Below are 15,721 nucleotides of genomic sequence, written 5' to 3'. Positions count from 1 at the left end.
ATGTTGTGGAGTACATGCAGTAGTATATTGATGAACAATGCCTTTTTGCTTTAAAAAAATTATTCAACATGGAAGACATGTATTTCCCCCCTCGGTCCGAATGGAGAGTCTTAATCTTGTAGCTAGATTGATTTTCAGCAAGTGCAACAAAAGGCAAAAATGCATCATACACCTCTGACTTTTTCACCAATGAGTAGACCCAACAAAAATGAGTAAAGTCATCAATGAAGGTGACGACATAATAACAACTACCCAATGACTTTGTATGCATAGGTCCACATACATTTGAATGCACAATTTGTAATCTGGCTGTTGCCTTAAAAGTGACATCATGAGGAAACGAGAATCGATGAATTTTTCCCAAAATGCAACCCTCACAAATATGCTCAAGAGGTCTCTCCAAGAGAGGTAAGCCATCTAGCATCTGAGTACATGCATAAGCATCAAATTGCCATTGTTGATATGTCCCATGTGAACATGCCATCTCTCTGCCTGTGACATAGCAGGAGTAAGAGTAGATGCTAAATAGACCGATTGATCAATCGAATAAACATCTAACTCATAGAGTCCATAACATAACATGCGAGTCAAAACCAAAGTCAAGAATTCTTTATCCCTAACCATATATTTATCATCATCAAATGAAACTTGCTACCGCACTTTGCTAAAGAAGAAATGTACAACAAATTCTTCTTTATGCCTAGCATATATAATGCATCCTGTAAACGGAGAGTAGACCCTCAATGGCTATCGAGACAATCTTCCCAATACCTCTAATAGGGTAAGATGCATTGTTGGCACATTGTACAAATTTACCAACAGCAGCTGCAATAACAAAGGAAAACAAATCCTTGCGGAATGCAATGTGTTTAGAAGCACCATTGTCAAAGAACCAAGTGCTAGCATTCTCAGTAGAGCTAAATGCTCTATTAGCCCAAGAAGAGTCATAACTGCAAGTGTAGAAACAATAGTTATGGCCCATAACAAAAGATGCAGACTCTGTAGTAGTAGAAGGTGCATCAGAAATAAACATCCTTGACTCCTTCTCCTTGGCTATGCACTTATTACATTCCGTTATGTAATGACCTATCTTCTTACAATAATGGCACTTGCCATTCTTCTTGTCTTGCGTACCCCCTTGTTTCTTGCTGCTTTGTGAAGTATCTGAACTTCCAGAACTCTGCGGAGAGTTTTTAGACTGGCTGCCCTTGCCTTTTTGCTTCGCCATAAAGCTTGTTCAAAGGCTATTATATCCACCCTATTGTTCTTTCTTGTTTGCTCTTCTTCTAGGAGCAAACTAGCTAGCTGAAGAAAAGTAAGTGGCTGTGGAGATATTCTCATGGTGAGATTTAGGGCCATATGAAAGGCCAAATAAGAGGGTGGCAAAGAATTCTGAGTAGTAGAGATCAATTGTGCATCCGAATAATACTTATCTACATTCATTAACTGCTCACACAAGTCCTGAATTTTGTTAAGATGATCCTGCATGGAATCATCTTCATCCATCTTCACATCCTTAAGCTCTTTCTTTAAGAAAGTGATGCGTGTCTCATTTTTTCTGGCAAACATGTGCTCAAGTGTTAGCCATGCTTCACATGAAGAAGCTGCAAACCGTATGTGCAAGATTATAGACCGCTGAACTGCCAATGCAATCGATGACAATGCTTCAGCATCCCGTGTGTCCCAAGCCTTTTGTGTTGCTGATCGCTGGGGAAGTGGCTGAGCTGGAGTGGGCCTTTGACGACGTCCTCCTGTAGGAGGTGTTGCAGGAGCCACAACTCTAGGATGGAATTCTTCACCGCTAAGAGAATCCCAAATATTTTTAGCAATCAGCACATTCTTCATCATGAAAGACCATAGAGGATAGTTGTTTCCGTCTAATCTATCCTCCGTGGATACATATGTGAATACATCACTTTGTCCCTAATGGCCCATAGTAAATGCCACTGTTTCAAAGAGCACAAGAGCTGTCCAGTGCACAAACAGTGCTCAACAACACAATCAATGCAAAACCCCCAAAATTTTGTTGTAAAAAATGCACAATTTCAGTCTATTTCAGATTGAACCTGAAGTACATTTGTGAAAATCTGCACTGAACCCAAAAGCCCTAAATTTCTGGCCCAAATCTCAAGAAATTTCTGCAATAAATGTGTCCAAGACACGTCCAGGAGCAGAAATAGATTGCCCGGGCAAAAGCCCCTTTCTGAAATTCAAATTTTGAATTAAAAAATGGATTAATGTATCAATTACCTTCTCTATTGGTGGCCTGCTGTTGATGGCCCTGCAACAGATGGTGCTGGCCAGTGGCAGACCTGGCCGACCTAGCGGAGATGCACAAGGTTGGAGCAGCGTAGGAAGAGGGTGCACGCAGGCTGGAGGGGCAGGCATCGATGTGGTGGGCGCTATGATAACCTATGTCAACTTACCTAGTTGTCATATTACCCAAATGATTTCCCATATGATCATGGTGGGAACAAAGTTGCAAGTGGAAAATAAGTTCGCACATGCCAGAGAATGTCCACGTTTGGAGGGGGCGGATGTCGTGACGTTGCGCATCCATCACTACAAACCTGAGGGCGTAGTTTTTCACCAGGATTTTGATCTCATGAATGATATGTCTCTTCATATACGAAATTGGTTTCACATTTAGTAGCCCACAAAAGCTAACAGGGCATATTGAGCAAAAGGTGGTTATATTTGGTCGGCTTCAGCTGACAAGGAAAATATATTTTGCACCGCAGCGCTGCAGGCTGGTGGTGTTGTAGGCTGACTAACCTGTAGGCTGGGCGTTGTAGGCAGGTGACGTGGTGGCGGTAGCTGGCGAAGCTGGAGCTGACCAAGGGCTCAGCAAATCTGGGTGCTGCTGGTACAGGACTGAACAGGGCGAGAGGCTGAGCTGGACTTGAGCTGAATCCCTGCTCTGATACCAAATGTGTGATGGGGAGGATCGAAGCTCAGCTGAGAGTACATAATTGACAGTGAAGAGATTGAGATAGTGAAGGCACGACACCCAATGCAATTACCAAGAGTGTAATGCAAGTACAAAGTACAACCCTCAAACCTTACGGTTGATAATGTGCATTCACATCCAAAACGGTGTAAAACACGATAAGTGCCTGAACTGTGTAACATAAGCACATAAAATAAAAGAGAATATAAATGGGGGAAAAAACCTCTCATAAGGAGAGTAAAAAGTGCCCCAATGTCCTACCACGGATCACTGATACTCCTCTGTGAGTGTGGGCATGAGTCAAACCCAACAGACTGCTCAATAGGGTGTGTAGACAATGTTCAAGAGGCCAAAGGCTATGACAATCAAACTACTGTTTCCCATAGAGCTGCCAGCCAGGGATGCTCACTCATGTTGTATAATTACCAATTTCTGTTTGTCTGTATGTTAACATTTTGTACTTAATTCATCTTAACTGATAAGAGGATAACTTCTCTGGAAAAGGAGATCCATGCAGAAAAAATATTGGAACAGAAGATTGACTTAACAATTGTAAAATAGTGGCTCAGAACATTTAGTAAAAAACTGAAGGTTGCTGTCTCTATAGCATCTTACGTGATAAAAGGATATTTTATCTAGAAAAGGAAGTCCATGCAGAAAAAATATTGGACAAGAAGATCCACTTAACAAGGTGTTAACAGTGGCTCAGAACATTCATTAACAAACTGAAGGTCACTGTCCAGAGGTAGAATCACTATGTATTACTCACTGAATTGCGTGATGGACCACCCTTTCCACGACCCTGGACCGATTTCCGTCTTTCAGTAGTTGGAATGGCAGGAGATTGCTTTGGAGCTGATTTTGAATAGATCCTAGAAAATAAGAGAAAATCAGCAATTAAATCATTTTTATAGCCAAACAAATTGTATCAGCACAAAAGCGAAGAAAAATGGACTAGATGATATACTTTGTGACTTGGGGTTTTCTCTTGCGGTAATATCTATAGAGAACAGGAATTAGATCCCCACAGTCTGAAAACTCTTTCTTAAAGTTTCGATCCAATGCTTTATCTTCCCCAACTGTAGCCTCATATTTTTCTTTGAAGTCATCAACCTGTATGTGACGTCAGTCATGGCCAAGGATGGATTTTACAATCACATAAAGCATGACAATCTTTACATCTATTGCAAATGTTGCACGTACAGAAAGAACACATTGCAACAAAGCGATCTTCTACTCTACCTTACGTTTGGTAGATTAAGTAAATAGTTTTCTCCAAAATCTAAGACCTTCCTTTATACCAACTATTAATGTCTTGTAATCTAAGACCTTCCTCTAGCTTACACTGACTATGAATGTCTTGTAATCTCTAATTGCACAATGTTGTGGGTCACTGCTCTCCTCTTCCAATATGTTGGAAATGGAGGAAAGAGAGAGAGAAAGAAAGGAAGAAATATATATTAATGTCTGCAAAAGGCCAATGTGGCCCATGCGATAAAAACCAATACATCTATATCCAATGTAATCTCATTACAGTAAAGCTGAAGTGAAGTAACATGAAATAAATAAATGTATCATAATATGAGGCTGAGATCTTCTAAAATCAACATGAATCTAAAAACTGAAGACTATATCTATATATATATGTGATATCTAGCTAAAATGGTCCATCTCTTAGAATCTCCATCCTGAAATGGTCCAAGGCCACTCTGCTAATGTGTCGAGGGGGGTGTCTCCCGTGTCTCGCAATAATGGCTATGATCTGATTATGGTATGGGCCTCTTAGATGTTGGCCAAGTGGTCGGGGTCATTGTGCTTTGCAAAGTGCAATGGCTCGGTCTAATGTGACTCCGCGGCATGATGTAGATATGGTCCGAATAGATGGGGCTGGATTTGCTAAGCTAGTGGTACCTGTGGAATCTGATCTGTGAAAGAAGTGTGTCACTGGCCTTTGCCTAGGTCGTTTTGGGTGGGGTGGTCTCCTATCTCATAACGATGGGTGGGATGTATCTTGACCCACATGTATTGTGCATCTTTGTCTTTTTGTGTCACTTGCACTACATCTCCGAGGTCTTCACGAAGGAGTACAGCCATGTCTCCAAAATCCCTAGTGCTACCAGGTTTTCTAGCATGTGGGTGGAATGCACTCTCCCATCTGTACCCATGGACATCTGGCAATTGACCCCCTTTACATTGATGTGTTTCTGTATACATGGCTATATCTATATTTTGAAAACTATCCTCAAAATATCCAGCATTTAGGCATAATGCTCCATTACACTTCCATACTGACATCCTGAGCACCTCATATTCCACGCATTATCATTGTGTCCGGCAATCTGTAATAATCACCTTGTTGTCCCTGTACACTACATATTTTCCTTTCTTTGGTGCCTCCAAGATCCTAGGCATGCTTGCCCTTCTATGTTCGAGTTGGGCAGATCCTCATTGAGGTATATCTTTTCCCCTTTTAGAGCCCCACGTTTTGTGAGGAAAGCTCTCTTTTTATCCAAACTCTCAAATTTCAGCATGAGGATACGCCCTCTCCTGTCTGTTGGGTCTCCCACATGCCATGCATCTAAGATGGGTGTTTCCTTTACTCCCATTTTGTCACCTAGAGCAATTGCATCTTCTTGTGGGGTTCCTTTCTCAGCCCATCCCACCACACGGATTCGGAGTGCCCGACTCTTTCGACTTGCTTCTTCTTCTATGGTTGCATTCATCAATTCTATTTTTTTTGCATGCCCCCTTTGTTCCTTTTTGCTACCTCAAATCATTCAGCATTTTCCTTAATGATACATTCCACAGTTTTCATTTTCTTCCTTGCTCCTTCAACTACATCTGCCCATGTGTGCATGTCTTTCTTGAGGCATTACATCTCCTTTTTCTAGTTTTGGTGCATCCTGTGATGGCGTTTGTACATCAAGTTTCTATTTATATGCTGCTAGGTCTTTCTTATATGCATCTAACTCTGATTTAAGCTGAGCGATTTCTTCATCTTTGATGATTATGTAAGCATTAGCATATTTCTTCTAGCTTTTCATTTCCGTTCTCCAAGTTGTATCCAGTGTTATAAGGTTGTCCGCCATTTCAGCATGTAATTCTGCCTTTATTTCATTGTATTTACCCTGTTCCCACTCACTAATGCATGTTTCCATATGTGTTTTCATTTCTTGCTGTATTTTGTCATACATTGATGCATACATCTCTTTAATTTCAGCCCGTATGAAGGATTTCATGTCTTCCAAGCTTCCCATGCCTGTTGTTTTCAATAACTTCGCAACCTTTGAGCACCTCTTAATGCTTGTTGGTGTGGGTGCATTGCGTATGCATCTTCGGTAAAGTCTTGGGGGGTTTGGAAGAGTTGTTCTTCATTCGGGGTAACACCCTGTTCTCTTGGGGATGTTGGTTAACTAATGTTTGCTATAGTAGATTTTGTCTCAATGTGTGCACTTTTGCATTCACTACACCAGTATTTACTCTGTGAGTGTTCTGTCAGATGCAAGCTATCATTGCAAACTCTACAAGCATTTGGTCACTTAAGGAGAGCATTTCGTCACTTCTCTGCATTTGTCACTGTATCAAGCAATTAATGTCTTAGAGCATTTAGTCACTATCTCAAAGCATTTCATCACAGTCTTTGCATTTTCATCACCACCTAGATAGAGAGGGACGGTAGGGTTGCATTCTCTGTTACAGCACATTCTCCACAAGTCTTAGTTAGTTATACATTCTCCACAAGTCTTAGTCACTATCTCAAAGCATTTCATCACAGTCTTTGCATTTTCATCACCACCTAGATAGAGAGGGACGGTAGGGTTGCATTCTCTGTTACAGCACATTCTCCACAAGTCTTAGTTATCAAGCAATTAATGTCTTAGAGCATTTAGTCACTATCTCAAAGCATTTCATCACAGTCTTTGCATTTTCATCACCACCTAGATAGAGAGGGACGGTAGGGTTGCATTCTCTGTTACAGCACATTCTCCACAAGTCTTAGTTATGCATTCTCCTGAGCACTGCTACTGGTCACAGTAGTCTCAGTCATGCATTCTCCAAAACTCTCTCAGTCACGGAGGGTCAGAGCAGACATGCGAAGAGGACGGCATTCCTAGGATGTGCATTCCACATGCCTGTTCAATGCATTAGCTTTGTTGGTGCCTATGAGGAAGGAAAAGATTCCAATCTCTGCATTCAAACAGGCAGAGGCTCAAACCATTGACTTGTCTCTGCAACTCAAGCACTCAGATATAAGGCATCTGTGAACCAAGGTCCTGCACAATGCTGTCACTCTGGTCGGGAGACCCCGCTCTGTTTCTCAAGCTGCAGATTTAGGTGAAGATCAGATCAAAGCAGAGCATCCGTGAACCAAGTTCCTACGTGCGCATCCGAGAGAGAGAGAGAGAGAGAGAGAGAGAGAGAGAGAGAGAGAGGGACATGTTATGGTGTCATGTATCTTGTAATCAAGTAATCTTGTATTTTTTTCGTTATTAATACAATTACCTTTTACGAAAAAAAAACAAAAAAAGAGAGGGACAACATTCGAAAGGCATTAGATGTTTGGACGCTCTTTGGTCATGCTTCTGGTCTTCGCATCAATACCTTTAAATCAGCCATACTTAGTTGCACGGAGCCTGATTTACAGTCATTAGGCTGGCAGGGCCAAGTTGTTTCCCGTGGCTCCATTGTAAGGCATCTTGGATACCCGTTGGGGGTGGATGTACGGCCAAAGGAACTACTGGAGTGGATTTCACAAAAACTGGCAGCGAAGTTTATGTATTGGAAGTCGCAAGCATGGCCATTCCATGTCCGCCTCAAAGTGGCTCAAACAATTATGCTGCCAATGCTAACGTATTTCCTGCCATTGCTACCGTGGACGCCTACTACTTTGAAGGCTCTCACTCGCTCCATTCGTTTCATGTTATGGAAAAAGGATTCACTGCAGGCAGGTATTTTGTGGATTTCATGGTCACATACATGTACCCCTAAACGCATGGGTGGTGGAGCTATTTTGGATGCTGAAACTCATATGCTGGCTCTTCGTTGGTCTCTTTTTCGTGCCATGTGTGTGGCTCATGGCGCGTGGACCATTATAGCCCGTTATTTTCTTGAGGACAGCGGGCTACGCCATGGTAATACACAACTTCGGGCCTCCTGGTGGCATGTCCTTAATGCTGACTCTTGATTTTCCAGTCCCTCTTCCTCTCTGTTACTGCACTTGGTCAGCTCTTGGAAAGTGGTGTTCCAAAAGGCCCGTTGGCATCCAGTGGGGGACCGCTTGCATACTAACTCCTTTCAGCTGGAGTTGTTGGCAGTATCGAGATTACTTTCATGGGAAGACAAACATCAGCTCAGACCAAGATTTAACCACATGGCCCGTTTAGGTGTGACTTCGATTGCGGATGCTACCCTTGCCACTCGCAATGTCCTCGCATCGTTTCGGACTGCTAGGAGACTTTTTAGGATCTCACGCGGATATCGTGGTTTATGGGAATAGCTTTTGTCGGAGCTTCAGGGTGGGCAACCCTTTCCTGCCCTGGCTGTGGATCGTCCTTGGCAGGACTGGGACCTTGCAGGCCGGTTAAGTCTGGAAAAGGCCTCTGCTAATCAGGTGTATCATCTTCTCATTCAAGATCATCAATGGCTGGGTGTGAAAGCTAATACTGTTTGGGGACTGCGGAAATCGCAGTCATGGTGGAAGGCAACTGTGATGGAGGGCTGGCTGAATAAGACACCTTTCAAATGCAAGGTCTTTCTTTGGTGGGTAATGATTGGTGGTCTTCCTCTTGCCTCGGCCCTTTCCAAGCGTAGAATCTCCAATGGCAATTGTTTCTTCTGTACCACTACTCTGGAATCGGCCCGACATCGATTTCTTTCTTGCCTGCTCGCCAAGAATATCTGGTCACTCTTGTCGCAAGTCTGGCGCGCAGTGGTGGGGTCCTCACTTACTCCTTTCGATTGGGTTTTTGTGCACCCAAAGTACCCCACACCGCCACAATTACATATGAAGATCTTATTTTACTTTTTCAGATACTGGGGATGCTGGGACATTTGGACCACACGCAATGCTTTTCTCTTTGATTCGGCCTCTAATGTACCGAGACACATTGCGCGGCTTAAAGGGCTCTTGCATTGGCAGATAGATCTCATTCGGCACTCGGACTTGCTCCCTCGGGAGGATTTGCTTCCCTGGCATATGGCAATTGCCTTTGGGTCGTTGCCATGATTGGTGTAACCTTTTTCGTGGATTAGTACTGGGATTTTCCACACATTGGCCTAGGGCCCTTGTGTCTTTTGTAATCATGTAATCATGTAATCTTGTACCTTTTTTCGTAATTAATACAATTACCTTTTACGAAAGAGAGAGAGAGAGAGAGAGAGAGAGAGAGAGAGAGAGAGAGAGAGAGAGCGATGGATCGTCGGCTGCCTGAGCCCCCGTCGCCTGAGCCCCCGTCGTCTGCCTGAGCCCCCGTCGTCTGTGCCCTCGTCGCCTGAGCTCTTGAGCCCCCGTCGCCTGGGCCCCCGTCGTCTGTCTGAGCCCCCGTCGTCTGTCTGAGCCCCCGTCGTCTGAGCCCCCGTCGTCTGCCCGCGTTACGCCAGTCGCCGTCGGCCTCTGCTTGTCTGCGTCCGCAGGTACGCGTCTTCGCCTGGATACCTCTGCGCGTGCCCGTGAGCGAGACAGAGCTCGACAGAGAGGAGTCGAGAGAGCGAGCGAGTACAGCCCCTTCGTCAGTTGTCCCGTCAGCCGTCTGCTCTACGTCTGCTGCCCGCGGGTGCCTGCCCTCTGCATCTTGCTGTGCTGCGACAGAGAAAGGGAGCCCTAACCTGGCAGCACGTGACTGCAACCCTGCACAGCTCCGAGATCTGATCTGCTCTTGTACAGAGAGAGAGAGCGAGAGAGAGAGAGCGAGAGAGAGAGAGAGAGAGAGAGAGAGAGAGAGAGAGAGAGAGAGAGAGAGAGAGAGAGAGAGAGAGAGAGAGAGAGCCCTCCGGGACTTGCACAGAGAGAGAAAGAGAGAGAGTGAGGGAGCGAGCGAAAACGAGAAGACAGTAGTATGGCTGGCCTGGATATGGATTTTCTCGACCGGACGGTGGCAGCCCTTGGCCCTGATTCCGATACAGAGGAGCCGGAGGATATGGTGCCATGCACGGAGGAGCCGACTCCGGGTTCTGAACTGCTGCCTGCAGGCAAACGCTCCAAGCATACTTCAGACGAGCCAATGGGTCCTCAGGACCGTTCCTATGCGTAGGTTGCCTCTGAACCTGTGGATTCGCAGGAAATTGACTGGGAACATCTGCTGGACTTTGCCAATACTCTGCTTGGCGATTATGTCCAGCATAATAATGAAACTTTCTCTGCTGCGGCTGCGGATGATGTGCTGGAAGCCACGGTGGACCCAAAATCAGTCTTGCGGTCCTTCTCGGTGTTTTATGACCGTGCAGTTATACTTTTTTTCACCGGCAGGATCCCAGTGCTCTCACATATTCGCCAATGGATGCACCATTTATTGCAAGGGGAGTGTGTTGAGGAGATCTTCCTTGGACCTCGCGGCTTTTATGAGGTGCTGTTGAAATCGGAATCGCATCGAGCTGAGCTCCTGTCCAAGTTGCCACTATTCTTTGATCGCCGCTTGGTCCATGTGGTACCATGGCGCCCTATGACTGACTTCCAGCGTCTGCTTCAACGAGAATGCCCGGTGTGGGTGGAAGTGGAAAATTGTCCAACGGTATACTGGCCATTGTTGAAGGACGCGATGGCGGTTGTGGGCACAGTGCTGGTTCCCTCGAGCCTCAGGGCTATGAACCGAAACCGTTTATGCATGCTATGGGATACGGCCAGGAAAAGGCCTGCGTGGCTTCGCCTCAATTGTTCTGGCATGCATCCTTTGCATTTTCGCCTGAAATGGGGCAATTTTGCCGGACACTGCTTTTCATGTGGTAAATTAGGGCATTTTGTGGCCGAATGCCCGGAACGGCAACCGTCTTCTGAGGAGGCGCAGGTTGTGCAGCCCAAGGATGACATGGTGCTTGATGCCCCGACACAGGAGACCCTTCAGCCACCTACTGTCATGGATAAAGGCAAACAACAGGTCCGGGGTTTGGATTCTCCTACCACTGACTGGATTGAGGCACGACAAAAAAAAGGTAAAAAGTTGGACGCAGGCCTGGCAGATCCTGGGCCTAATGCTTCCCCGGATTCCGTGCGCACGTACACGCGCAGGAAAGACATGGTCACCTCACAGCAGGATTACGCGTACTATGGCCCCGTCCGCCCCCCGTCATCCGTCTTCAAGGAAAGTCTATTCAGAGGGCCCCAAGGGCCCACCTGCTAAGCTGGCATTTGATGCAAAAGGTAATGTGATTACACCTTGGGATAGGCGCTATCCCCGCCCTACTCCCAAGGCAGTGGATTTCCCTTCTACCTCTAAAGCAGGTCGCCCGAATTCGTTTGCAGTATTGGCTGATTTTCTGGATGAGGGTGTCCTGGATGCCCTCGCGGAAAAGGTGCAATCGAGGCAACAGGCGCCTCGTTCCTGACTTCCTTTTTTGAAAATATATGAAGATTGCCACGTGGAATGTGGGAGGCATTTGCTCTCGCCATAAGCAACATACCATGTGGTCTGTCTTGCATGAGAACCAGTGGGATGTATTGTGTGCAGTGGAGCACAAAAGTCACGGTGAGGCAGGAAAAGTTGTGGATTGCCATGGATTCCGTTTTTTTTATGCAGGGACACCTGCTAAGCACTATTCGGGCGTGCTGATGATTGTCCATGAGAAATACCAGCCTGTTCTTGTTAAAAATGATGTGCAGGGCCGCTTTTTGGTAATCGAAGTCTTATTTGAAGGAGAGATTTTATGGTTGCTGGGACTCTATGCTCCGAATGATCCCGCATCCCGACGGGATCTATGGTCGACTTTGCAGGGCTCCATGGCACTTGGCCGCAGGGGGTTTTTGATGGGAGATTTCAATATGTGTGTTGACTCTTTTCAGTCCACCTCAGGGCATTCGGTAATGGATACGCCAGAAAGCCGGGTGTGGAACTCCTTTGCTTTGCACGTACTTAAGCAAGATCTTTGGTCGTGGCTTCACCCTTCTGTTTCAGGTTTTACTTTTCATTCCACACAATATGCAACCACTTGGTCGCGATTGGACAGAATGTATATCATGCAGGGGGATGATTTTCTTCCCGAGATGCTGGAGATGAAGGTCTTGCAGCAATATGCGTTGTCGGATCATTTCCCCCTCCAGCTTGAGATGCGGGCACAATCTATTGCACCTTTTATGCAGTTGCTGAATAAGCTCCCTTTACGCTTCAACTCCTCTTATTTGAAGTATCCAATTTTTCAGGGTTATATGCAGCAATTGATTGAGAGGTTCTTATTGGACTTCGCCTTTGAGGGCTTGGCTTCGTTCGCACGCCTGCTCTCTAATGTGCAGCGGGTTGCTCGGCAGTATGGGATTCATAATGCCTCTCTTTGTCGCCGACGTCGACATGTAGCAGAGGACTTATTAGCCTTGGTCCGTTCCTTGCTCCTGGACTCCCTAGATGATGATTTTCTGCTGTCCCTGGAGCGGCGTTTGGCTCATCTTATTCAAGTATTTAGCTTGAAATCTTATCAGCAGGCCAAGTTGCAAAACTTGACTGACACATTGCAAGATAGTGCCTGCCAGTCTCATAAGTTCTTTCGCGCCTTGCATGCTTCTCCGGCTCGCGAAAATATGACTCGACTCCAGGATTCGGAAGGTTGCATGGTCACTTATCCGCAGACCATTATCAATATGTGCAGAAATTATTTTATGGATCTTTTTGGTTCTTCTTCCTTGCCGTCTAGCCAGGTTACGCATGCCCGCTCGGTCTTCTATCATCTGGTCCACCAGCAGGTTCCATTTGATATGCAAGCCACTTTGGAGGCGGATATTTGCGAAGAGGAGGTTATGGATGTCTTGTTGCACCTGCCTAAGGATAAAAGTCCTGGTTGGGATGGTCTCACTAATGAATTTTTTGAGCACTCGGCCACGCAGTTGGTAAAGCCATTGGTGGTCATGTTTCAGCAGGTCTGGGAAACAGGGGTCATGCCTTCTTCATGGAAAGAAGGCCTTATCAAACTGATTCCCAAGGTCTCTTCGCCGTCAAAGCTGCAACACTGGAGACCAATTTCGTTGATGGGCGCGATGTATAAAATCTTTTCCAAAGTGCTGGCAAATAGGCTTCACAAGCACCTTCCAGCTATTGTGCACCCTCTCCAATATGGTTTCATTAAGGGCAGCAACATTTTGCATAATATCTTAAATGTGCAAATGGCTATTGACTATGCGCGGCACTCCAATCAGCAAGTGGTCTTGATTCAATTGGACCTGGAAAAGGCGTTTGACTGTGCGGACTGGTCTTTCCTTGCAGATCTTATGTCTGCTATGGGCTTTGGTATCCGGATGTCCCGATTGATCTACACCATTAGTACTGAGGCTTCTTCAAGAGTTATGCTTAATGGTGGGGTTACAGAGCCATTTGTCCTTGCACGCTCGGTCAGACAGGGTTGCCCTTTGAGTCCTCTCTTCTTTGCCCTGGCGACTCACCCGGTCCTTTCAATGTTATCCTCCATGGCGGCTTCTGCCCAGCTGGCAGGGTTATCTCTTCCTTTGGGGCAGCACTTCATTAGCCAATCTTTGGCTGATGACTCCTTTATGATTTTACAGGCGGACAGGGACAACATTCACAAGGCATTAGATGTTTGGACGCTCTTTGGTCAAGCCTCTGGTCTTCGCATCAATGCCTTTAAGTCAGCCATTCTCAGTTGCACGGAGCCGGATTTACAGTCATTAGGCTGGCAGGGCCAGGTGGTTTCCCGTGGCTCCATTGTCAGGCATCTTGGATACCCATTGGGGGTGGATGTACGGCCAAAGGACCTGCTGGAGTGGATTTCACAAAAACTGGCCGCGAAGTTTATGTATTGGAAGTCGCAAGCCTGGCCGTTCCATGTCCACCTCAAAGTGGCTCAGACAATTATGCTACCAATGCTGACGTATTTCCTGCCCCTACTGCCATGGACGCCCACTACTTTGAAGGCTCTCACTCATCCCATTCGTTTCATGCTATGGAAGAAAGATTCACTGCAGGCAGGCATTTCCTGGATTTCATGGTCACATGCATGTACCCCTAAGCGCATGGTTGGTGGAGCTATTTTGGATGCAGAAACTCATATGCTGGCTCTTCGTTGGTCTCTTTTTCGTGCCATGTGTGTGGATCATCACCCGTGGACCATCATAGCCCGTTATTTTCTTGAGGACAGCGGGCTCCGCCAGGGTAACACACGGCTTCGGGCCTCATGGTGGCATGTCCTTAATGCTGACTCTCGATTTTCCAGTCCCTCTTCCTCTTTGTTACTGCACTTGGTCGGCTCTTGGAAAGTGGTGCTCCAAAAGGCCCGTTGGCATCCTGTAGGAGACCGCTTGCAGACTAATTCTTTTCAGCTGGAATTGTTGGCAGTATCCAAATTACTTTCATGGGAAGATAAACATCAGCTCAGACCAAGATTTAACCGCATGGCCCGTTTGGGTGTGACTTCGATTGCGGATGCTACCCTTGCTACTCGCAATGTCCTCGCATCGTTTCGGACTGCTAGGAGACTTTTCAGGATCCCGCGCGGATACCGTGATTTATGGGGGAAGCCTTCATCGGAACTTCAGGGTAGGCAACCCTTTCCTGCCCTGGCTATGGATCGCCCTTGGCAGGACTGGGACCTTGCAGGCCGGTTGAGTCTGGAAAAGGCCTCTACTAATCAGGTGTATCTCCTTCTCATTAAAGATCACCAATGGCTGGGTGTGAAAGCTAATACTGTTTGGGGCCTGCGGAAATCACTGTCATGGTGGCAGGCAACGCTGATGTAGGGATGGCAGAATAGGGCACCTTTCAAATGCAAGGTCTTTCTGTGGCGGGTAATGATTGGTGGTCTTCCTCTTGCCTCGGCCCTTTCCAAGCGTCGAATCTCGAATGGCAATTGTTTCTTCTGTACCACTACGGCGGAATCGGCCCGACATCGTTTTCTTTCTTGCCCGCTCGCCCAGAATATCTGGTCTCTCTTGTCGTAAATGTGGCACGCAGTGGTGGGGTCCTCACTGACTCCTTTCGATTGGGTTTTTGCGCGCCCAAAGTATCCCACACCGCCACCGTTACATATGAAGATCTTATTTCACTTTTTCAGATACTGGGGATGCTGGCACATTTGGACCACCCGAAATGCTTTTCTCTTTGATTCGGCCTCTAATGTACCGCGACATATTGCAAGGCTTAAAGGGCTCTTGCATTGGCAGCTAGATCTCATCAGGCACTCTGACTTGCTCCCTCGGGAGGATTTGCATTCCTGGCATTTGGCAATTGCCTCTGGGTCCTTGCCATGATTGGTGTAACCTTTTTAGTATACTAGTCCGGGGATTTCCCACACGTTGGCCTACGGCCCTCGTGTCTCTTGTACTCGTGTAATCATGTAATCTTGTACTTTTTTTCGTAATTAATACAATTATCTTTTATGAAAAAAAAAAGAGAGAAAAGAAAGAAAGAAAGAAAGTTATATTAACGTCTTCTAAAGACCAAAACTGGCCTATGAGACAAACTGTGATACAACTGATGAGGTCCAGCTATCCAAAATAAAAGTGCTGAATGAAAAGCTAAAAACTGGAAACTGAAAATACGGTGCTGTGAGTGTGATAAGTGTCGTGTATGTGTATGTGCGTATGTAGCTCTGGTACTCCAGATAATGGCTACAAAAGGGGAA

General features: G+C 46.0%; 1 protein-coding gene across 14 annotated transcripts in view; it reads right to left on the bottom strand.

Moving 5' to 3' along the window:
• Positions 1–15,721, bottom strand: part of LOC148030783 (uncharacterized) — a 385,751-nt gene that overhangs the window by 99,089 nt on the left and 270,941 nt on the right. For all 14 annotated transcript variants that reach the window (XM_087684297.1, XM_087684298.1, XM_087684294.1 and 11 more), the window contains exons 23-24: positions 3,918–4,063; positions 3,720–3,822 (exon numbers count right to left, since the gene is read on the bottom strand). In XM_087684297.1, the coding sequence (XP_087540423.1) occupies positions 3,720–3,822; positions 3,918–4,063 (249 nt within the window). The remainder of the gene's footprint in view (positions 1–3,719; positions 3,823–3,917; positions 4,064–15,721) is intronic.

The sequence above is a fragment of the Lygodium microphyllum genome, chromosome 9, assembly GCF_053477565.2.
Source record: "Lygodium microphyllum isolate KBCC chromosome 9, Lygodium_microphyllum_v1.1.10, whole genome shotgun sequence".
NCBI lineage: Eukaryota > Viridiplantae > Streptophyta > Polypodiopsida > Schizaeales > Lygodiaceae > Lygodium > Lygodium microphyllum.
The sequence above is the reverse complement of the archived record's forward strand: the minus strand, read 5'-3'. Positions and strand labels throughout refer to the sequence as shown.